This window comes from Notothenia rossii (genome assembly GCF_949606895.1).
Source record: "Notothenia rossii genome assembly, chromosome: 3".
In the NCBI taxonomy this organism is placed as follows: domain Eukaryota; kingdom Metazoa; phylum Chordata; class Actinopteri; order Perciformes; family Nototheniidae; genus Notothenia; species Notothenia rossii.
Window position 1 is genome coordinate 32328706 of NC_136901.1, and position 25489 is coordinate 32354194.

At 39.5% G+C, this 25489-nt stretch overlaps 1 protein-coding gene across 2 annotated transcripts; it reads left to right on the forward strand.

Moving 5' to 3' along the window:
• Positions 1-9859: 9859 nt before the first annotated feature.
• On the forward strand, positions 9860-25018 carry LOC307034169 (homeobox protein HMX3-like). Of its 2 annotated transcripts, none has more exons than XM_079672940.1 (3): positions 9860-10063; positions 22832-23014; positions 23519-25018. In XM_079672940.1, the coding sequence occupies exons 1-3, from the start codon at positions 9871-9873 to the stop codon at positions 23902-23904; spliced, it is 762 nt and encodes a 253-aa protein (XP_079529066.1). In that variant the 5' UTR covers positions 9860-9870; the 3' UTR covers positions 23905-25018. The 2 variants fall into 2 exon arrangements, with proteins under 2 accessions (XP_079529066.1, XP_079529065.1); XM_079672939.1 differs by lacking the exon at positions 9860-10063 and adding an exon at positions 21687-22222.
• Positions 25019-25489: the final 471 nt, after the last annotated feature.

The following is a 25489-nucleotide window of genomic DNA, read 5'->3' on the forward strand; positions in this document are numbered from 1 at the left end:
GCTCTTAACATCCCGATAGCAATGAATATCTTAAGTGCTTTGACAAAAAATCCGTAAAAAAATGTCATCTGTGGAAGCCGTAGTAGGCTACTGTAAAAAGCACGACCGGACTGGATGGCCTACCTTCCTGCCTGCCTTCCATCTGTGCACAAACTTATCTCGTGCCCTCATTGGTCATGTGGGCGTTCGTGTGTGTTGGAGGAGGGGCTCTGTAAGGAAGTGGCAGATTTCTTCCGGCTGTGTATTTTCAAATTCTAGCGCACTCGAGCTGGTTTCTCCAAAATTACCCACCCCCACCTTTAATTTTTTTAATCTTTATTCTGCTTAAAGGAATTTTAAAACTACACAACTCAAGAAGTAAACTTTTCATTTATTGTACTGTAATAAGTTTGACACCGGGCCAATGTAATCGCACCGTGAAAACTGCTGCTGCTAAAATGTTCACTTCTATCCTTTAATGATGTCCAGAGGGAAGCATTATGTGTATTCAGACAAAAAGCAGTGAGGTTTTTTTCTTTGTTGAATTGCACTGTAAGAACATCCTTCAAGACAGAATAATAATTGGGATCTAATCGAGTTCTCAGTTTGAGAATATCCTTGAGCTCCAAGAAAATGGGCAACATTTGACCGCACGGAAGGAGACAAAGTACACAATGTTCCCTCAAGATGTGTAATGTTTTCAGCGGAATACGGCCAATGCTGCTGTTTCTATGCAAACACAGAGGCTAAAGAAGATACGGACTAGATGCTGTCTTAATGCCTGCTGCTCTCTCTTTTGTAACGGTTGGGTGTATTTGAATTAAAAAATGGTAATCCTGCATGTGTCAGGTAATTAATGATAGTTATGGTTTTATTTAATTCTTCCCCATACAATTCAAATTTCCCCCTAGGGATCAATTAAGTCTGACCTAAGCTAACCTCTTACATATTGGACTTTATTCCTTGCATGGAGAGCTTATTTTTTACATTTCAATTGCATATTAAAGAGCAATTCTTCAAAGACTTAGACTGTAATTCCTGGTGCTGGATTTTCTCATTACTCCCACGCTGGCAGAAAGCAGAGATAACAATTGTGTTTTGAATCTTGTTCCAGTTTTATGTAAAAATGCTGGGTATTTTTATGGTTCCTGTTGCGTCAACCCATTGCAATCCTTTCAAGCTTTTGTAGTCTCGCAAATAGTATGCACATGCTTCCCTGTGAGTTCCTGTTCTCCACCTGCACTGTGATGAATCATTCAATGAATTGCCACATTTCCATGGTTGTAACATCTGTGTTTATTGCAGGAGGCTTTTGATGTCTGAAACCCAATTTTTATACTTATTCCGCCCAAGCCAAGGTGACAGAAAGGGGATTTTGGCTGAAAGATAATGAGATAAAAATGACCGCGCCTTGGTGTTCCAGTGACAAATCTGCTGGAAGATTTGATTAAACTAAATAATACCTTCTTTATTCAATAAGATCTTCATCCATCTCGCATTTGAACGACGGAAAATGTCATATCGATACCCTTCAGATACAGGTTTTCACAAGCCATTATGCACTAGAAGAGGTAAAAAAGTTAATTTACATTTTCCGGAGCCTCGAACCGTAAATAAATCTTAGGAATAATGACAACATCAATAGCAATTGATCTGAGGACTCTAAAGAAAGCAACAAGTTTGAGCGGACATCTGGAAGGGATTGGCCATGTTGGTAATGGATGCGTGAAAGTAAGAGCGAAGCCCCCGAGGCCGTGCAGCATTCGGTGTTCCGCAGCTCTTTCATTACTTGAAAGGCTGAAATTTAGCAGACGGAGTGGGCGAGACGATGGGGCCCTTAATCATGACCTGCAAATATCTGTTTATCGGCAGCAGAACCTGGTGGAAGCAGAGCCAATAAAGGTGATGTCAATGTTGGACATTCTTCCCTCTACTTTCCTACTGAAATATTTTTGTACTTTCTAAAGTCCAAGGAAATTACACCTATCTCTTCCTGCATTTACATGAGCTCCAGAGGTTTCTTAACTGCTGCAAGGAGAGGTTCTGAAAATGCATCAACAAGGAAGGAGTAAATAAGACTTTATAGCTCCTCACGTAATCTTCCTTACAAAAGGAGTCAGTATAGGGTCAAGGGCCAAAAAGTGATTTTCACCCAAGAGACAACTACCGGTGTTCTGTGTGAAACAAAACAATTAACACATTAACCATTGTTTACAACTAGCAAATGGTTTTGACTTGGTATCTCCCCTAAACATCCCCAGTTTCCCTTAAAGGTCCCGTGTCATGGCCATTTCCACTGAACATAATTCCATTGTTGAGGTCTACTAGAATAGATTTATATTGTGCAATTTTCCAAACTCACATTGGTTTCTCATACAGCATCTCTGTAAACGACGTGTATTCACTGAATTTCACTCATTGTAGCTCCAATAGCTCCAGCCCCCACCCTCCCTGTGAGCACAGTGTGCTCTGATTGGTCGGGACGTTGTGAATCGCGCTGAGCTCCGTGGAGGTGTTGTTTCCTTGTTTAGCGATACACAGCGAAACACAGCCAAACTCAACCTGAGCACACACAAAGTCACAGCCGAAGTAAAAACAATAAGTGTGGCTTGATATTGAGTAAGAAAAAGGTTGATAAACGCTGTGAGAATGGTCTGCAGAGAGAATTTCGCAGCGATCCCAACTGTCTGTTATCAGCCTGCAGCCAGGGAGGAGATCAGCAGAGCTACATGCACTGAGTGTGTGTGTGAGGAAGTCCGTGGATTGGTCAATTTGGACCAATCAGCGGGGGCTTAACGTAACGGCTCCGCGGACGTAACGTAACGGCTCCAAGGATTGGTCAATTTGGTTCCGGGTAACGCATGACATCATGCGTTACCCGGAACTAAATGGACCAATCAGCGGGAGCTTAACGTAACGGCTCCAAGGACGTAACGTAACGGCTCCACGGATTGGTTACCCAGAAGAATCAATGGACAGTGACGTGTCTCCAACGAGGCGTTTTGGGGAGGTATTTTCTATGTTAAAGTTTCACTCGCTACAGGGTGTACTTTGAGGGTTTTGACTCTGCAGACCGTTTACATGCATAAAAACCTTCATAACACACAAGGGGACGGGTAATAACCGGAAAAGCATGACATGGGACCTTTAAAAAAAAAAGACAAGGGGTTTATTGTCAAGAGGGCTGAAGAAATAGAGTTTTGGGTTAGAGAGGAAAATTAGCTAGAGTGAATTTAGAGAATGCTTCTTAGGCCCAGAAAATCAGAACCATTTCAACAGTTGAAATGAAATTCTCCCACAGCAATTTCAATACACTCTTGCAGTAAAGTAGAGGCCATTAAAACAGAAAGAGTCACAAATAACTGTAAACAAAAGATAAAATACAAAATCACACGCTCAGCGACGAGACAGGTTGGATATTCCCCGCTGAAGTGGTGAACACTGTCGCTGAGCTGCTTTGACTCCGATGATAAACCATTGTTACCATATTTCTGTATTTGAGAGGAAAGCCTGATTCAGCAACTGTTGATTTATCACTGCCTCCCAGCTGTCTTCGTTAGACTGATCAATGCGGCCGTTAGTGGCAACAATGTGTTACTCTTATCAGCAATGTCATCAGGTGGTTTCTCTGCTTTGCCAGTCAATAACGTCAATGTCGGTTTCCTCTGGCTGCGAGCGTAATCCCCTTAAGACAGCATTAAAACAGAAGGCTGGTTATCAAACATTTGTCCTTATAGCGGGAATCAAGAGACGAGAGCTATACTGTAACTGTTCCGGATGATTAATGAAAGACTTGTCAATCAGTGAAACTTTTACGTCTCTAAGCTTTTCATTCTCTCTGGAAAGAAACTTGTTTTTCTTTGTGCAATCCAAGAATCAAGGTTTTTCTCAGTACTGAGGAAAGTACATCCTGTGATACAGAGCTTTGTTGCTTCAGCTTATTCCAAAGCTTTATATTGTGCATATCTCTGGAGAGCCACTATTATTTCCACCTGTTATTGCACTCCTCACTAAGTGCTCCTGTGAAGGTCAACTAATAAAATACGAGAATAAGGCGCTTGATGAAAGTAAAAGATTCAAGAGTAATATTGTTTCGACACCGACTGAACTCTACTCGATGCTCACAGATTGGGATTTGCATTTCTCCCGTCTTATCCACAATGCTATCGTTTCCCCTGCAACCTGATGTGTTTCTTTACCTCATGCATAATATAATGGCCAGCCTCAAACAGCCAGCGTCAGGATCAGAGGGTTAATAATTCAGCAACGTGGATAAGAAGCAGTCAAGGTCTAGGTGGTGATGTATGGATTGAATGATGGCTTTAAAATGGCATTAAAAGACTCTTTTATGCATTAAATTGAACTATCAGCGCTAAATGTATGTATACATTTGTATTTCAAATTGTAATGTGGCCCTGCTGTCATCTGTGAATTCATGTAAAGAATATACTGTAGGAGCTTGACTCAGCAGGGAAGAGGGAAACATGCTATTGAAAGTGGGATCACAGCCTTAATGGACTTACTTAGTAGTACCACAGTATGTAGTATGTACTCAAAATGACTCCCCAATGAGCCTACGGAGTGGTCAGTCATTACAAAGTCAAGCATTGCAGTTGTTAATATCTTACATCTTCTAAAGACAGCAAATGTTTTAAAGGGGCACTATTAAGCTTTTTGTGGCTTTCCTTTTCCTTTAGTGTACTTTTTGTGCATGTAAATGGTCTGCAAAGGCTAAAATCTCAAAGTTCCCTCCAGACAGAGTTTCTCTCCAACAAACAAAAAAAGAAAGAAGATTCAGAGGAATGAAGCCTTTTTTCTGATCGTTTCACATTAGTTACGTTCCAAAGCACAAATAAACACAACCGCATAGCCCTGTGGGGGAAAGGGCCACAGCACATTCTTCATCCTGCTCTGTGCGCGTGCTGTGAGGCTCACTCAACTGAGGGAAGGAGCCTTAGTAGATTGAACTATAATTCAGCACAGTATTTGACAGTCAAATCTCAGTGAGTGAGTGAGTGAGTGAGTGAGTGAGTGAGTGAGTGAGTGAGTGAGTGAGTGAGTGTGTGAGTGAATGAGTGTGTGCATAACAACAGTCTCAGGTGCTGCATGCAGAGTGGAAACTAAATAAGTTTTTTTGTTTCAGTGAGCTCTGATTAAGTTTTAGGTAAGCGCCAGGTACGCCACCTGCGGCTCCCTGCACTGTCAGAGTCTGGCAGGCACACACTCTACATTAGCAGGGGACAAAGCACACTTAGGCTGTGAGCCATAACAGCACCTGGGAGGCTGATAAGAAAGTGAACCAGCGGTGATGTATGGTGACAAGTCTCCAATTTGCCTGCATAGGATACAATTAAGGCACAAGGAGGAATAATGGATATGAACAATGTGAGGTGAATGCAGAAAATTGGAAGCTGCTTTAGGGAGGGGGGACAATGGTAAGAGCTCTCGTCTAAGTTTGCTCATATTATTACAACCTTACTGTTTGGGTTGTATGATACCAAATGTGGCCGCACACATACTTTTCTTATGTCTTATATCTTGGTACATAAAGTATATGTTGAGTCTAGATGTGGATCAATGATTGGCAAAACTTGCGTCCCTGCCACCCTAACCATTAGAGGTCAATTAATAACGTTAACCAATTTGCAAGAGTTTGTCAATAAAGGGCACGAATTAGCACATGGAGCTGCTTAAAATGGAGAAAGATCGATGATATTTGAACCTAACACCCAAGCAAACAAATCCCCTCCAAGAGATTTAGGCCACGTTTACACGGAGAAGAAAACGAACCGATGGCGATATCAAAAAAGTCTTCCGCGTACACGGAATCAGCTCAAGAAACGTGCCCGTCCACACGAGACCGCTCAACCCGCTGTAGTACATATGCCGGGCCTGTAAGTGGCGCTGTACTTCCGCCACAAAATACACCGAAAGCAGCGAAGAAGACCCCCCGAGCATGGTTGCCATGGTTGTTGCTGATGGTTGTGGTAGAGGAGCTATAGATTTTGCACTAACATCTGTAGCATGGTCAGTAGCGTCTGGAGCACGAAAGCAACCCTGTGATCCGCCATTGTTGTTGTTGTTGTTGGCGAAACACATCAACAATGACAAGGGGGTGAGCAGCAGAGGTGGGAAGAGGCGGGCTATGGCGTCATCGTTATCAGGGAATGATCGTATAGGACGTACACAGGGAGCCGTTTGGCCCCCCAGAGTGTTTCGTCCGCAGATCTACCCACCTTTCCCCCGTCCTCTACATTCATACATGACTAACCAAAATGATATCCCTCATAAATTACTTCTCTGATATGCTAGCCGAGTCATATCAGATGTGTATTCTGCAGAGCCTGCTTTGTTCTGTGCTGACTGCATACATGTGTCGTTAAATTAGATGTTTTGCGTTGCAGTATAAAATGATGTTCCGACACATGGCTGTGTCTGGGCTGCTGAAGCAGACAGACAGGTGGAGCCAATGCAAATGACCTTGCTAACTAGACTCCTAGGAACTGCGTCCTGGCTGAGCCAATGCCCCCCCGCACTCTGATTTCTCAAAAATCCCATTGATATGAAAGCCTAGTAACACCAATTTGCATTATGGAAGTGTTTTTCACTAAAGGAGATAGGCCGTGCTATATTTTTTCTTCTATCTTCTCAGCCCAAGCCCCTCTGAAGGATTCATTGGTTTTGATAAGCTGTGTGGAGGACTCGAGGAGCCCTTTGCCTCCTTGTAATGAAGTAATCAGCTGTACATTATGCACAGGGGCCCCGACACAGCCTCCGATGTGCATTCGTTGTGTTTTCTGTTGAGCGTAATTTCAAGAGACAGGTGCTAGTCCTCATTTTCAGCCCGACAGGTGTGAATTCCACAGAGTGAAATGCACTTAATAACCAAACTGCTCACTCTGGTGTCTTCTGGTGATTTCAGAGATAGTTCAGGGCCGGGCACTTGATGCTGTCATGGTGCTGCTGGGTAATTTGTAACTCTCACAGGCTCTTGGCCAACTCAGACAGGAACATATTGACCTTGAAGATCTCAAAATTGAAGACAATTTCCCCTTTCAGACACTTTAAGGAGCCATTACGTGGCTGGGCTGTACAATTAGGAAAATATAAACTCGTATTCTATAAGATTCTGGGTAAATGTCTTACTCAAGATTCACTTACTTTCTTTTTCAATTGCATGTCACTGTCTTCATCAGCAGGTAATTTTGCTCAGTTGTCATCACTGAATAACTCAACTGTCAAGAGGTGTAATGGTCAGTTTCACACTTAGGTCACATGACAATAGAGCACACACAATCTGCTGACAGAGGATTTTCCAGAAAAATAGAACTGCTCTGCAACAACGGCACCTTATAGAGAAAGTACTTTATAAAAAAGGTATAGATTATATTTATGCCCACAACACAAAATGTAAGTGTTTTTGTAAACATGCAGCAGTTTAAACGCCTTATATTATTATTTATTCCAGTTGTGAATCAGGTCGAATTAAACTGGCAATTCAATTATATAATCTAAAGATGTTTAGAGAAAGCGTGCTTTTTATGTAAAAAAGTAAAGTCTTGTTGTTTACAAAAAAAGAAGAGAGAATTAAAGCCTCAGGTTTTGTTATCTCAATTGACTTCTGTGTTCCAGTTTAATCAACGTATCTGTTATCCTGTGCAATAAAGGATTGATACTGGCCTATCAGATGTAGGGCTGCTCGATTATGGCAAAAATCATAATCTCGATTATTTGGGTCAACAATTGATATCACGATTATTAAAAACGATTATCCATATACTTTGAAAACATCAATTTATTGAGAATTCTTTTTTGAATAGTATGTTTTTAACAGTTGATTACCCTGAAGTTTAAGTATAACTTAACTGAAAAATCAATTTAAAAAAAATAAATATATATACAATATATTAACCATCACGACATGGCTTCATCCATCTGATGAAGTCCATTATTTGAAGACGTGTATGCCCCTCATCTCTAACGTCAATTGTCTCTGACTTTATGAGGATATGATGCCAGGAGATATAATAATCTCAGGTAAAGTCATTTTGTTCTGTAGCAGCTCAAATCATAATCTCGATTATTTGGGTCAACAATTGATATCACGATTATTAAAAACGATTATCCATTTACTTTGAAAACATCAATTTATTGAGAATTCTTTTTTGAACAGTATGTTTTTAACAGTTGATTACCCTGAACTTTAAGTATAACTTAACTGAAAAATCAATAAAAAAATATATATATATATATATATATATACAATATATTAACCATCACGACATGGCTTCATCCATCTGATGAAGTCCATTATTTGAAGACGTGTATGCCCCTCATCTCTAACGTCAATTATCTCTGACTTTATGAGGATATGATGCCAGGAGATATAATAATCTCAGGTAAAGTCATTTTGTTCTGTAGCAGCTCACACAATCTTCCTGATAGATGAGGCTTTCCTCCATTAAATGATCTATTAATGAGCCTCCCAGTCTTTTTGCCGGCAGTAGGGCTTTATGGCCTCTCTGTGTATTGCGGGGGAAAGAAATAGTGCTGCACTGTGCCCGCTGATACATCTCGACACACTGAAACACAAACCTGGAGTTATAGGCAAAGAAGTAATGGCAAAAAAGTCATTGTACTGCTCATGTGATTGCTGCACTTCCAAATGTACGCCTAGGGTGCTGCCTATACGTAAAACGTACATTATTAAATAATGAAACATAATACTGAATGGAGAATATCCTCAGGCTCTTTACAGGCTATATGGAGGTGCCAAGCTTTTACCTTTTGGATATAAGACTTTCATTTTTTATCTAAAATGAGGTCGCTTTTTGGTAAGAAGAACATGAGTCATGCAATATCTGGCATTTTATAAATTGTTTGGACATAATAACTCTTTGGCAGTAGCCTACAACCCTTCGGGAAAAAAATCTGGCTTAAAAATGATTTTTTATTTATTGCACTGATTATAATAAATGAGAAGGCGTATATTGTGATCATGTGTCTTCTGAAATGTTTCCTGCTTTATGATAGCTTCTATGGCTGTCCAGGTCTCACTTCCCTTTTAAGGTTGAGGGTGGTTTGAACTGTTACTGAACTCACTGACTAGAGCACAACACTGCCATCTAGTGACAAAGTACGGTGGTACAACCACTGAATCAGTTCAATCTGTCATGTGCAGATGTGCATGAGCAGCTGACTGAGCTAGCTGTTTGGCGGTACATTGAACTTCCAAAGTTACTTCCAAAATTGTATTGATCAAATAAAAATATATAATTACCAGTACCAAATTATTTTTCAGAGGATCCAAGAGTTTGACGTATACAGGTTTGGGGAGTAACAGATTACACGTAACAGGATTATGTCATCAGGATACAAAAAAAAGGCACTACTTATTTGTATAAAATTATATATTGAAGTAATCCAGAAGAAACCAAATGTAATCATGGTTACAATACATTTGTATTTTGATACAAATATAAGGTTACTGACTACACTTGTTTTACAGATATCTACTAATTGTAGCTGAATACATTTTTCAAAAATCCCTCCCCAACCCTGATTATAAATTAAAAAATTGTAACTGGACGATGTTGTACTAATTTGCATCTTTACAATAAATGCATTTGGATCATGCCTTCAGAAAACATGAAATGGCCTTAAAGGGCAACTTGCAGGTTAGAGACACCAGTGAATAAATGTGTAGGAAAATGATGAATACACTAGATTTTCCCAAAAATATACAGAAATATACACTACAGTGACATCTGGCGTCGTTTTAGTAAGACATTTTCACTTCCGCATAAAAAAGCCTCCGCACGTCACCTCCCGCGTGTGACGTAACATGGGGGAAACAAGGGGGAGAGCGGCCGGTCTAACGTATGAATAAACATGGATCACAATGCTAGTTTTGAAACAGAAGAGGTTGAAAATATACATTCGAATGCATATGATTATAATTATGAGCCTGCTAGGCGTCCAAGAGACCAGGAGCAGCCAAGGCTTAGAAAAAAAATAACGGCCATCGGAGAGAAATGGAGCTTTGGTGTGTGGAGAACCAGTGGAGAACAGAGCAGCTGTCTTGGTGAGTGACCGGCGTTAGCATGTTAGCTAACGTCACATCACAACATTGTAAAGTTAGCAATCATATATCAGGCTATAACTAAAGTAGTATTGATAATATAGTAACGTTACTGGCAAGACTTTTGATACTGATCCATAACATAAACTAATGCGCAAGTATCAGCCGTATCTCGCATTACCTAATGCAACTCCACACTACGGTGCTGTGTACCGGAGGGGAGTCGCGAGATACGGCTGGCTGATACTTGACGATCTGGCGGAGAAAGGTTGTGGAGCCTCCGTTGATATGCCGTTGTAAATGGCTTGAAGGAAAGCAGGTGTGTAGTCGGGGAGGGTGCACAGCTGATTGCAGCAGGTGAGTGGAGGTTGAGCCGGGAGCCAGGAGTGACAGAAACCACGCCCACACAAACAACACAGACAGGGGGAAACAAACAAACCCAAAGGAGACGGCTGGAGCAGTACAGCCACCACAGCGTTACCTAATGCAACTCCACACTAGTCTTACGGTGCCGTGTACCGGAGGGGAGAGAGAGCAGCGAGGGGGGGGAGGGGGAGAGAGAGAGCAGCGAGGGGGGGGAGGGGGAGAGAGAGAGCAGCGAGGGGGGGGAGGGGGAGAGAGAGAGCAGCGAGGGGGGGGAGGGGGAGAGAGAGAGCAGCGAGGGGGGGGAGGGGGAGAGAGAGAGCAGCGAGGGGGGGGAGGGGGAGAGAGAGAGCAGCGAGGGGGGGGAGAGAGAGAGAGAGAGAGAGCAGCGAAGGGGGGGAGAGAGAGAGCAGCGAAGGGGGGAGAGAGAGAGAGCAGCGAAGGGGGGGAGAGAGATGTAATACGGTTTCTTGATAAAGCTGTGGAGACGGAGTATGTGCTGCAGGGAGGTGGATGCACAACGCACCCAGGAACGAACACTAGCTCCGGTCCTTTTCCCGTGAGGGAAACTGTAGACTCGATGCCCTGACAGGCTTGAGTTTGTGCAACCTGCACAAACACAAGCTCACCATGATTACAAACGGTGAAATGCAATGTAAAATTACCGAAAAAATACCAGCTCACTAAATCACAACCGCTCACACCAACTACAAACTACTACCGCGGATTGGGCAGAGAACGAGTCCGTGAAAGTTAACTCCCCCATGTGACGTAATATGACGCGTTTGACGTATGACGTTAAAAAAAAGCAGTTTTTAGTAGCAGAGCTCAAAACACTGCGTTCAAGCCAACCGTCTTTCACTTTTGCGTGGTCAAACCAGCCGCCCCTGTATTTCGAGTGCGCGATTAGTTACAGGTTTACGGTAATGCAATAAAACAACCCTGGGAAGCTGGATTTCAAAGTAAAGGATGGCATGTGGTTCATTTCTATTATTTGCGATTGAGGAACAGGGTAATTTATGAGAATAAATTGCTTCATAAACTTGTTGCACAAATACTATGAACTACTTTTACTGTGTACTTTTTGAGAATGGCAAAATTCCCTCCAAAGAACAAGAAGGAGCATTTTTGTCTAACTTTGACGTGGTATAAAAAAAATTTGTTCCATAAGTAGTTTATGAAACTGCCATGTTTGTACTTAATACTTCTAGGACTACTTGCAAACATAATATGAACTACTTTTACTGTGTACTTTTTCAGTAATTTGAGTTTCAAAGTCCTCTCCAGAGAACAAAAATGAGCATTTTTGTCAACTTTAATGTGGTCTAAAAAACATTTCTTCCATAAGTAGTTTATGAAACTGCCATGTTTGAACTTAGTACTTCTTAGACTACTTGCAAACATAATATGAACTACTTTTACCGTGTACTTTTTCGTAATTCGAGTTTCAAAGTCCTCTCCAGAGAACAAGAATGAGCATTTTTGTCAACTTTAATGTGGTCTAAAAAACATTTCTTCCATAAGTAGTTTATGAGTCTGCCATGTTTGTACTTAATACTTCTTAGACTACTTGCACAAATAATATGAACTACTTTTACTGTGTACTTTTTGAGTAATTTGAGTTTCAAAGTCCCCTCCAGACAACAAGAAGGAGCATTTTCGACTAACTTTGACGTGGGATAAAAAACATTTCTTCCATAAGTAGTTTATGAAACAACTGTTTTTTAGACCACATTAAAGTTGACAAAAATGCTCATTTTTGTTCTCTGGAGAGGACTTTGAAACTCAAATTACTGAAAAAGTACACAGTAAAAGTAGTTCATATTATGTTTGCAAGTAGTCCTAGAAATATTAAGTACAAACATGGCAGTTTCATAAACTACTTATGGAAGAAATGTTTTTTATCCCACGTCAAAGTTAGACAAAAATGCTCCTTCTCTGGAGGGAATTTTGCCATTCTCAAAAAGTACACAGTAAAAGTAGTTCATAGTATTTGTGCAACAAGTTTATGAAGCAATAAGTCCTAAAATTATTCTCATAAATTACCCTGTTCCTCAATCGCAAATAATAGAAATGAACCACATGCCATCCTTTACTTTGAATTCAAGCTTCCCAGGGTTGTTTTATTGCATTACCGTAAACCTGTAACTAATCGCGCACTCGAAATACAGGGGCGGCTGGTTTGACCACGCAAAAGTGAAAGACGGCTGGCTTGACCGCAGTCTCAAAACGGCTCCTTCTCCTCTGAATTCCTGCCCTTATGTCTTGTAAAACATATAAAATCCTGCATTAACATTTTTAATTGTAATTTTCAGGCAAGGTGTAAGCATGTAGTAAAAAAAAAAAACTGCAAGTTACTCTTTTAAACAAATGAATATATCTTCACAATTCCACAGTGACTGACCCAAAAACTACTCCAGTTCTCTATGGATCCACTTGTTGAGTATAAACTGAGCTTTGCCGCCCTCAGCTGGCAGACTGTAGGTGTACAATAGTGTTTTACTGTTACAGACAACTAAATAATGTTAGTTTTATGGATCTATTTCTAGTCGTGCATTTGGTGTTGTTGTACGTCATACGAACTCACTGTGTTTGTATTAATGATTTCCAGCTGTAAATGTTCATTACGCAGGAACAAATACAACTAATTTCAACTTTCAAATCCTGACGCTGATGTCTTTCTCAATCTGGACATTTCTGTTATTCCGTTTCCATAAAGTGATATAAAGCAGAGTAACAATAATCACGTACAGGCGGCAGATGAATGTGGCCTCTTATATGTTTCCACACACTGAACTTAAACAGAAAATTACAATATGGCAAGTTTTTGGCCTCCCAGTTGAAAGCAGCTTCAGGCGCTGTGGTGACCTCCCTCACAGCCTCCCTCTGAAACAGCTTCAAATTAGCCCTTTTCTCTCAAGTCACATCATCCAAAATTATTAGCACATAACTTTAAAACTAGAGGTGTGCGTTTCAAGAAATCCCTCTCATTTAGGTGTTTGTTCTTTTTGTTCTAAGCAGAAACACATTGGATGTAGGGCCAAGTCATAATTCAGCACATTTAAAGCATTAATCATATTCTGTATATTGTATGTTGGACACATTCTGATTATATTTCAAATGTAATATATTAAAATGTGACAAAATAGTGGATATTTTTGCCATGATTTGATATAATTATAGTCAGTGTTAAAAAGGGAGAGCATTTATGCAGGTAGGCTTATGTAACTCAGATGATGGAAGAGTGATAAAATAAGTGTTTTTCTATTTTCATGAACAGCTTCTTGACTTAATTTAACGAGGAAGGATGACTTTACACATCCTGAGGACATGGGGTGAACATCCATTTAAATATACCAATACATACACATATATATATATATATATATATATATATATATATATATATATCATAATTAAAACATATGTTTTCTTGATCAAAAAGCAGTAGTTTCAAAATGAATTTTCCAAATAAAATAACCGTTCATGGGAAAAAAGTAACTGAAATCCACTGAGCATTAGTAGGCCTACAATAGAAGGTAGGTGACAAAAAAGTGCGTAAACTGCTTTAGGACTGAGAATATAATTAAATGTTAAGTACTTTCCAAAATGTGCCAAGAAATGTGTTTATTTTTAGAAAGTCAAGCAAAGCAAAAATCTATTAACGTAACGTGTTTCCCCAAAAGTGTAAATCACAAACAGTGTAATTTATAAGTGTTTATTTTCTTTGTCACGTTTAAAAGTTAATCTGTTTCAGTTTATTTGCTTTCAGCTCCACCGTACACTCGTCATTTTAACGTTTTACACGGAGAGCAGGCTATATCTAAAGTTTGGAAAGGAAATCTGGAAACAGTGATGACCCTATTTAGGTGGGGCTTCTTTGCCTCAAGTATAAATATGTAGGCTGTCTTCTTTAAGCTGTAGCCAAAAATTCAAGTTTGAAACACATTACAAGTTAAATTAACGTAAAGCCTCAACATATCAGTTCAACGTATTTAAAGAGTAATCGAAAATGGATGTTATTCCTGACAAACGAACTGGGTAAAAAAACGGAAAAAAAACGTAAACAGGCTAAAACAAAACAAAAATGACAAGCAAAATACTCTTCCCAAAAACTTTAAATTCGTTGTTTGAAGATTATAGGTTATAAATCTACTTTAACGTAGGCCTATCCTTTCAGCCAATAGCAATAATTACGCGTAGCCTATTTATATATTAACATATATCATCTACATATTCCATTAATTATACATTCGAGTAAACATGTCGGCTCCAAACTTTTTATACTTTGTACATTTTAGGCCTTCAAACTGCAAAAGTGTCGCGAGTAAGGATTTACACAAATAAAAAGATGCTTTTAAGGACCGAAACGAAACCCGGAGATTACGGAGCTGCGGGACGAGCGGAAGACTCGCGTGACAAGAGGAGTGAAAACACTGATGTGTCCTGCAGGCAGACATTAAAATGGACTCTCATCCACCCTGCCGCTGTTTTTCCGCCCTCCCCTCTGCATGTATGTTTAATCAGATCAGATGGCCCTCAGACTACGAGGGGACTTCATATCGACCCTCATTCTAATAAAAGACAAGAAGTGGACATATAGCAGATTTCTGTTACTGTCTTCAGGGGCAAAGCGGGGGGACGAGGAAAACGTATACGTTTCCGAGTACTCAAATGCTTTACTTCAGTTAAAGTATAGCCCAACATAGTAGAAATACTCTATTACAAGTACACTATTACTATTAGCATCAAAATGTATACCACAATATTTATTTTATTATAGGATCATAATAATTGATTAACGTATTTGTGATAGCAGTGAAGGCTTTTCTTTTACTTTATATATTAGACTTTATTTAATGGTTAAATTATGTATTATACAAATACATTTTCAAGATAAGTTAAGCTTTTAAAAAAAGGTAGAAATGAAACATACAATATTTCTATACTATAACATCAAATGTAAATATCCAAGTAAATTCATTTTAACCATAAACATTAAATGTACTTAGTTACCATCCTATTCAAAAGTTAACGTAAACATTAATACATATTTTTTCTTTAAATCAAACACTTTTCAAATAAACATTGGCCTCTTACTTTGGAATTTTGCTCAATAAAGAGGATTAAAAACATGCAATCTCCTTCAGTAGATTTCAACTTTTATAAAATGCTATTGAGGATTAAATCAAAGTGTTGGAAGTTGATGATACTTGTTTTCTAATCTGGAAATGAGACCCTTCCTCATTAGGTGTAGCACAGCAGCAGGAGGAAGCCCACAGGCAGGCCTCACTGCGGCTAATAGCCGTGTGCTTCCAGCTGCCCTTCAGGAGCATGATTTATTGAAAAATATGGACCCTGCGTATAAGCTAATATGACAGAAGTGCTTTGACCTCGGGGGGCAGTGCACTCTCCACGGCAGTCAGCTGCTACCTTGAGTGTACTTCTTTCTCACGCGATTCCTCTATGGGAGCGTCTTCGGCTGGAAGCCCATATTTCCTTAAGTCTGCATGTGAAAACGATCTGAACCTCGGGGTCGGATAGAGTGTGCTCGGGACACACCATAGAAGGGCCAAGATAAAAGTTTCTATAATAAGACACTCCTAAAAGCCTTAAAAGTTTGAGCTGTCCTTCAATTATTTTAAAGTTGAAACCATCCCAAGAATCAAGTTCTGCGTTAACATTTGACCCGGGTTCCTGGCACAGCTAAAGACATTAGTGGTATTAGAGGGGAGCTGATGTTTTCTCATTGATCTGATGTCCCATAAGCCCTGGTAGGCCTGTAATCCATCAGAAGTGCTCCATCGTTCACATCCACAGGGATAAAACATGTTTCCCGTGTAGGTATGTTTTCCTGTAATTACCTTGATCACTTTAACACACATGGGGAAACAGCCTGAGATTGGTCAATCCTATAAAAGCACTTTTCCTGACGATAAAGAAAAAAAGATGGCAAATTAGTGCATGAAAACAATGCAAAAACCTATATTTCTCTATTAAAATGAAGCGTTTTCCTGAAGGTTTTTAGCTGGTAAAAGAGTCAATGTTCTCTACCCTTTGAAAAGCCAAGAAGGGGGTGGGGATGTGCAGCATTAGGACGTAATGTGTTTAAAATATCAAGCCTTTTCCTCCTTTGTGTTGAGCTGACAAGGTGGCTCTAACAGGGGTTAATTTGCCGTCCAAGGGTTAAACAAACAGGCATTAATAGTTTATTCCCAGCAAATAATAGTGTGCTTTCTTTGGAGGCTGGAGAGATAACAACTCAAACTAAAAGAGAAGAGAAAAACAACAAGGTTATTATTTTAGTGAGAGGCTGCAAGGGGCTTTTGCAATAAACCAAACAGCTCCCAGAATGCCTTTTTGCTTTGTCCCGATGAATTGGGCTCGGGGGTGCAGTAAGGTGAGGGCTAATAGGGATTAAGCAGGAAAAGTATGTGTCAGTTTCGATGCTTGTAATGTGGAGCGCTCTTTTGGGAGTTTCTGAGCAGGTATGAAACGCAGATTAAGAAGCATTTCTGGTGAGTGACAGCGGGATCCTGGAGGTCTGTTTTCACACAGGCTCAACGGTGACCTATTTGACACAAAGTGCCAAGAAAACAGCGTGCTTAAAACCTCATCTGATGGGAACACATCCAGCCTTTTGAGTTGGAGAAATAAAGAGAGACTGCTGGTGAAATAAAACAACAAGGATGGTGAGCAGGGGTTGCAAGAGAGCTGGAAATCAGACAGATCCGTCAATAGCTCCACGCTTGATGTGGCATAAAGGGGCCTTCTGGTTGACCGCCTCTGTTAAGGCCGAACTAAGATGTCTGGCCCTCGCTGACCTCATATACACTATCGCATTGTCGGCCCTGGCTTTAACCTCAACAGCTTGCATCGCCACAGAGGCCCATTATAGTGCCAGTAATGATTTGGAGGATTCCCTCAGCAGCAGAGTATTAATGCAGGGAGTCTCATCCTGCACGACGACAAGCTTATCATGTTATTTAATGATACTGCATTACAATAACATGAATTAGATTCATTATGCATATGTTTTGGATGAGCCGTTGTCAAGAAATCAAAGTAATCCACAAGAGAATTGTTGCTTTTAAAAAGACTATCGGATTATTGTTTAATCAACCATTTTATCTGGTTGAAAAAATGTAAAAATAAAAGTCAAATTGTCAGTTTTGTACTTAAGAAACATGCATTTTGAGGTTCTTGTACTCACATTATTCTTTAACTACATTATTATTAGATAAAACATATTTTACAAATTAGGATTTAACATGCATGACATAATTAGCTTGGCCTATATGGAATATGTAAAATAGTTGCATGTCAACCAGCAACATAAAGTATCTAAATATTACTTTTGATACTTGAAGTGCATTTTTTTTTGCATTTTGCAAATGTAAAATAGAAGTAAATGTGTTAATGATTGACGTATAATGTACTATTTCTACACTGTTGGATTGCTACTTCGACTAGGAACTACTTTCTCCATTGGAATTAAGAGTCAAATAATTCTTAACGCAGTAAGAATAAATGCATGTAGTAAAATGTTTGTATCCAAATTAGATTTCCGCTTATGGATTTCCTTTCTTGTGAATTTTTCTTTTAAAATTGAATTATTTTGTAACAATAAGTATAGAAAAAGAGTTCTGGGTGTTCATGGATTATGTAATGTTGAGGTTAAGTTCTTCATTGCATCATATGTACATGTGAAGCCGCAGTGCCATCATTAATCAGGAGACCCTGCCTCTGTGCCTCCCACTGAGGCCAGACAGAGATGAAGTGTTTGGTTTGTGTGGCATGAGATGGTTTCTAGCTTTTTTACATAGTGGCACAGAAACATGTCCGCCTGAATTATAGTTGGTGAAAGACTGTTTGGACAAAAACAGCAAAACGCACATTTTGCCATAATCCTGCATCTTTAATAATACCTCAACTGCTTGCAAACATCTTCAAAATGCAGCCTTCTACAATATTTAAAAGCCCACAAAGTAGTTCCATATTAAGGTGAGGAGATTTCAAGCAATTGTTGTCAATTGTTGTCTCTTTTATATGCCTCGTCTCTGTATGACTTTATGAACCGCTCACCAATAAGTATATAATAACACGCAATAGTTCCTCTAAAGCCCGATAGAAGAACCACAGTCAAATTACTGTGCACTTAAATCATTTAAATTAGTTCTGAACTTCATCAGAAAACAAGATATCTAATCGTTTTTGACCAACATCTAAATACTAGGAAAAAAGAAGTCAACATGGCTTGATATCACATCTGGACAATTTCAAACAAGGGGTTCACAACCTAAGGGTCGGAGTCCCCCCTGAGGGTCATAACATCAATCTGGAAGGTCACGTGAGGAAAGAAGAAGACTCCATTTTGTTTTTAAATTTAAATAGTAGAAGGTCTCAAAGACTCTAAAAAAGGTTAATGAGAAAAACATGCAATAGTACCTTTGACAAGCGGTTGCATATCGCATTGCATTATTTATTTTAAAGGCCCCGAAAATATATTTTCTCCTTTAGTCTCAGCACTAAGAGGGATGGTTCCTTCACAAACACACACTTTTAAGCTAAAGTTACGTACGTTTTGGTTATCTCACCAGGGAGACTAACTCATTTGTTTTTTCTTTGTGCTTTCCATTACTGGTTTAAGAGGGCGGGGCTTCATTTGGGGATAATGTGATATCACATACTTTCATGCACCAATCAGGATTCAACAACATTAGAATTAGAATCTGAGACAATCTGAGGTTGTTTGCTCACTGTCAATTAAATCTGATCAACTCTAACCTAAGTAGACGGATATCTTTAGCATTTTTTTGTGTTAAACGCTTAATTCAAACTGGAGATATTTTTACTTAATTGTTACGCAACTGAAACCATTGTCACTTAACACAAACATGTGCTTCATAATCTGTTTGTTTTTTTCATTTAAATAAATAATTGTGATTTTTTTTTACTGAATGTTTTCAATTAAAAAGCAAACATTTTTCTTTCAACTTTAACAAAAAACTGCTTTGAATCAGCAAACATTAACATCCGATTAGAATTAAGAGTTATGCAACCGCTTCCTTGTATAACCTTTCTACAATACTCTTGACCTTTCTTCTGAATACAAAATAAAAAACTATGCAGCACACTTAGTGACGTAATAATACGTTTACATAAGACAGGTTGAATAATACGTTTAATCACTTACAAGGTTTTGTGTAAAATGTCTGAGGAGGTGTTACATTCCAGAGTATTAGGTTGATAGGCTATTACTTGCGAAAGAGGCTTATATAAAGTCAAGTTAGTGGCACAATGGAGAACAATTGTGCCACTAACTCCTGAGAAAACAGACTGTTTGTTGTTCTCTGCCTCGCCTCACTGATGGCTGGTCAGGGATTTCATACACTTGACAGATTACCACTTTAATCTTTCATGTTTTTTAATTTATATTCCTGTGTTTTAAGATTTTTTTCGTTGCAAAAATAAATAGAAAAGTTAGGTTCCATAAAGTTTAAGCAACATGCAGCCTGGAATGTTCTGAGCATTTGTTCAGGGCTACTTACAGATGAAAGTAAGCTTTTCATAGTGTTTAAATCCTATTACAACTCCAAACGAGGTGGTGTTTTACTCCGCCGTTCACAGCTTCGAAGCTGACTAAACATTCTCCACCTTCAGCATTGATTAACTCATGTTAAGCTGGAGCCAACTATCAGCCCATCTACGGACGTTTAAGGTGGCATAGCTTCTTTCCAAAAAAAGTTGGTAAACTGCACTTCAGTGTTCATGTTAGGCTGTATAAAGGCTTCCTAACCAGGGTGAAAGCCTCGGTGGTGTGAAAGTGAGATGGTGCTCATGGCCTGTTGTTGGGGCTACACTGGCTGGTGCTTTAAGCTGCAGGGAAGATTAACATGTTCCCAGCTCCATGAGCAACATGGTGTTAACACTGCCTGCGGATATAGTGGTCCATTTGGAAATGCAAGTTTGCAAAACAAACAACTCACTCATAGCATGAATCATTTTGTGAACTTTAGGTATTTCGTCAGATTTTTTACAGTCCAAGAGATGAAGTTTAACCACCCATCCATTTTCGCTCAACACTGTGTTTTTGTTTTTCGCATTCGTCCGCTGAAGGACGATGTTTTCTCTGCTAAATAGGATTGTTGGTCCTGCATGAGCTTAATTTGTGACGTCACAAATGTTTTGTAGCCAAATATGGTCCTGTATACACTTTAGCAATTAGGGTGTGGACATTTCAACATCAGGTATGTACAACGATCACTAACCTTTTATTGAAGTAGACGACATTTTTTGTCTTTAAGCGAAATTGTGCATATTCATAAATACCGGATTTTTTTCTGTTAGCAAAAGTGAGTACATGTAATTTAATATATGCTTTTGCTGAAAATGTTTATATTGTTAACAATAATAATAATAATAATTCGTATTTGTATGTGTCTCTGTATGTCATTAAGGGATCTTGAAGGGTATATCATTATTTTAAAAAAGAATTCAGGGCATATAAGATGCAGATATTAGATCAGTGCTTAAATATACAGTACATTTTTAAACGTGTAGATAACCAAGTTTAAAATTAATCACACAAAATAACTTTTGCTTATAGACACAACAGCCAACATAACAGCCAATAAATAAAGCTTTAAAATGCGATGGACGTTAACCAGTTCAATTTCTCTTTCATGTCCAAACTTCACAAAAAACAACTATCTTCTATTTATTAAGGTATTTAAGTTTATTACAGTTTTATACCTTCATATTTGTTTTTATATATCTGAAAAATATATTCTATAAACATTTCAAGGGTCTCACACTGTTTTTGTGTTTATGCTTTTCAAGTAAACATGAAAATGAAGGGTTGGCGCGCTTATTTTTCTCATCTTGACTTAGTTCTATATACGATCGAAAAAACGTCATGGAACATTTTCCGTAAAAAAACAACAACACGTGAATTATTAATATAGTCAGGAATATAGTAATGATTAATCAAGCAAGTGTAATATTAGAACAACAAAATAATAATTAAAAAAAATAATAATAATAATAGTGGACGAATATGTGTGTTGCAACCCCGCTCGGGATAGGAGTATTGGGAGATTAAGAGATTAACCGGGTGCATAGTAAACCTTAAGTGTGCATGCACAGTTGTAACCAATAGGCGGTACTGTGCCATTCTTCATGGAGCTCTCCATCTCCAGCCCTGAGGACAACACTGCATCTCTGCTTTGGGTTGCTCCCTAATTGACCTAAATACAGCATCTCTGCTCCCTGCAGGCAGACGATCACACAGAGGCTGCGAGGAGCGAGACAGTCTCGGGTTTTTCTTCTGGAGTAATTCCTCGTCTCTCCAGGACGATACTTATGTCTGGATCTCTGACAGCGGAGGCTTGAGCTCTCGGTGCTCTCATGGGTCGCGTCGGGATGGTTTACGCGGAGCAGAAGACACTCCTGGCTGGGAACAACACATACCGTGGAATGATTTTATAAATCAGAAACAGCGTTTTGCTTCGGATTTCATGACTGCGAGGAAGGACGGACAAGTAAACATGCTAGATAATAAATCGCCGAGATCCAAGCTGGGTCCTGCGTCCAGAGGTTGCTCATTTTACATTGAGAATTTGCTGGGGACTGCATACAGAGCGGCTTCGTCCGAGGAGAGGGTGGAGACCGAGAGATTGAAAGTAACCGACCGCAGCCCGGTGATCTGTCCGGGACTGGAAACTAAACGTCTGGATGAGAGAGGAGTGTTAACCGGCAGCGGTACATCACCAAACACAGCGTACGGCAGCTCAAGAAGTAAGTGCATCCAATAATATTCGCATTGGTATGTCCTGATCTGTTAATACAAAGTACGGGAATAACACATGTTGTGGAAAGAGTAAATTACAGCTCTTATTGTTAATTCGGGCTCATATCTGCTTTAAAGGGTTGGAACATGATTAAAAACGGTCGTGACAGCAGTTATCCTCACTCTACCAAACACGAACCACTTGCAATGGCACATTTTGTCCGTATAAAAACACACGAACTTTGAATTACGTGCGTAAAAGTTTGAAATCATGTCTCGCAGCACTTTCACAAAAACAGCCGGTTATTTAACATGTCACAAGAGGCCATGACACATGGGCTGTGGCACGTTTTAGTGACTCGGTGGGTAAAACACCCTAAACTCCCCAATTATAAACCGAGCGCGAGCCAAAAGTGTTTGGCATCGACACAACACTCTCACTCTGATGCTCTAAATAGAACTGCAGCGGAGATGTGATGCTTATTTATAATGTTGGAACTGCATGAATGGGCACATTTAGTGCAAAAACATGTCAGATAATGTCTTGCTATTGGACAGGAGCGAAATGAAGCTTGAATACTGGGCAGGATTTCATTATGTTTCCCCACTGCCCGTAGGTCCATCGCACAAGGACGAACACACAGACGCTGTGCCAACAAGCGACCGGGATTCCCCAACTTTAACAGGGCGGGAGGAGAGCGAGGAGCCGGGGGAGAAGGGGGACTACAGTTTGACGGATGAAAGAGAGGAGGACGATGCGCGATCCTCCTGCTTCTCCCGAGAAGACAGCTGTGATACAGGTGAGGCCGAATCAAAGGTTATAACAGACCCCTTTTTAAAAAAGTAACCCACTTTATAGGGCATTCGTCACTACTACGCATGCGCCAACGTTGGGCATTGTTAGTATTGTCCATCATTTTTGGAAGACCAAAAATGTTTTGGTTTTGTAGTTTCTAAATGTTGGTGTATTTGAATATTTTTCTTGGCTGAGGATATTAGCACCAAGGGGCAACACAAGTGTTATATTAGGTCGCAGGGGTGTATCTGGGAGTTTAGTGAGTCATAGTGGGTAATTTAAATAAGTTGGTTCCCTGGATTGGCCAACAACAGTTATGTTTGTTTTAATCAATAAACAGTTTTACTATTAACTTCCCAGAAATGTTGCATTTAAAACGTTATCACTAAATACCAATATTGGTATATCTGGCAGATGATATTATCCATTCACCATTTTCAATTACACTGCACTGTTAGCGTAGTTGTAACCAGTTCCATTTAGTAACCCTTCTTCTGCTTCCTCGCAGGTGACCAAAAAGTGCCACGAAAGAAGAAGACCCGCACCGTGTTCAGCCGGTGTCAGGTTTTCCAGCTCGAGTCCACTTTCGACCTGAAGCGCTACCTGAGCAGCTCGGAGCGAGCCGGGCTAGCCGTCTCACTGCAGCTCACCGAGACCCAGGTGAAGATCTGGTTCCAGAACCGCAGGAACAAGTGGAAGAGGCTGATAGCAGCCGACATGGAGGCTAGCAGTGCCGCCCTCCCCTACGCCGGCCAGAGGGTCGTCAGAGTTCCCGTGTTGTATCGCGAGACGCCACGGATGGTCGGGTTCTCCAATTCTATCCACTATCCATTGACTTCCCACTTCAGCCATCCGGTGTCGTTCCTAACAACGCAGATGACAGGACTGAGGTGACTTTAAGAAAGAGACGGAGAAGACTTTTGACTCTTTTGGGCCCAATGTTTCTGCAAAAGTATTACTTTTAGTTCAGTTTCTGATCCTGTTGACTTAGATGATCAATTTATGCATTCCAATTTATTTATAACAAATGCTACTGCTAAACAAGTACCTTTGGAATAAAAAGTGTAGGGACAATAATTGAGGTTTAAAGGTGCCCACAATCATGTATTTTATAGAGGACATCTCACACCAGGTTCATGGGTTTTATGTATTGCTCTATTTTTATTATTTTTCACAGAAATTGTATTGAAGAACCATATCTATGGGATCTAATAAGGGTCAATACGATTGAGTTTGTGAAACAAGCTTTTGGCATGGAAAGTCTTTGTAAACCTATAAAACATTTCCTCCAGATTCTGGGTGAAATTGAAAAAAATTGTTGCAAAAATAGGAATGAGCTCACAAATTTGATCAATGTTCAAGACCTTGAAAACTGAATTTGACAAATATTTGATGAAACTGCGAAAACAAGTTAGACGTGTATTCTGCGTGAACATTTTGTTCATACTCTGGCTTTGTAAATGGCAATCAAACTACTTTTTCAGTCAGAGCTACACAACAATTTTCCAGGAGGGAAAGGCTATTTATGTATAAAAAGGCAGTGGTTTCTGATCTGCAATGATAGGAGGGGTGCATTTGTTCAGGTATTTGTTTCAAAATATCATCAATCTTTCTCTAGAATCGTAGCCTGCACCTTTAAGGTATACGAGCATAAATGTTTTCCCTGCGTTTACAGACAAATTTAGGGTTAACATTTCCATTTTTAGCTTCTAATTTTAAACTGTTCTCCTAGTTTCATGCAGTTTTTGTCGCAGGTTTATAAAAGGTTATAAACAACCACATTATGATTCTTTCTGAACATGTTTTCACAAGCTCTGAATCTTACCGACCCTATTTGAGCCCATACACTAGTTGTGAGTATTATGAACTGTGTTCTCGGTTTGATCAAATAAACTGTAGAGACTATAGATCATTTATGCAAAGGAGTTTGGTGTTTGTGACTTTTGATAGCTGTGAGCATGGGTACGTTGTTAGCAATATTCTTTGACACTATTTTTTATTTAAGAGAATTTTAATACAGACTTTTGTACACTGATATGTTCACATGTGAATAAAAATATATGCACAAATTGTTTGGTGTTTTTTTTTTGGCAAGGCAAATTGGTAACTTGGATTTTTTCCTGTCCTACTAAAAATCAGGATGTATAAAATTAACAATGAAGGCCAAATAAAAAAAAGGGATTAGGGCAAATTCAGATGTTGGATTAAAGGTTTCAGGCTGTCAAAGTATGAGAAAAAGAAATGTTTTACAGCTTGACCCCATCTTTTAGGGCCTTAAATTCTCAAAGCCATGCATGTAAAAAGTTGTTAAACTGTGATGTAAATATGGCTAAATAAATTGGATGTCATGGAACCCCAAAGTTCTCACAACTCTAAGTCAAGTGGACTTCACAAGGAACTGTGCAAATGTTAGTCTGAGTCAGTATTGTTGTGCATGGAGCCAGGAAGCAAGCGTTTCTACGACAGAAAGGGGTTTTAA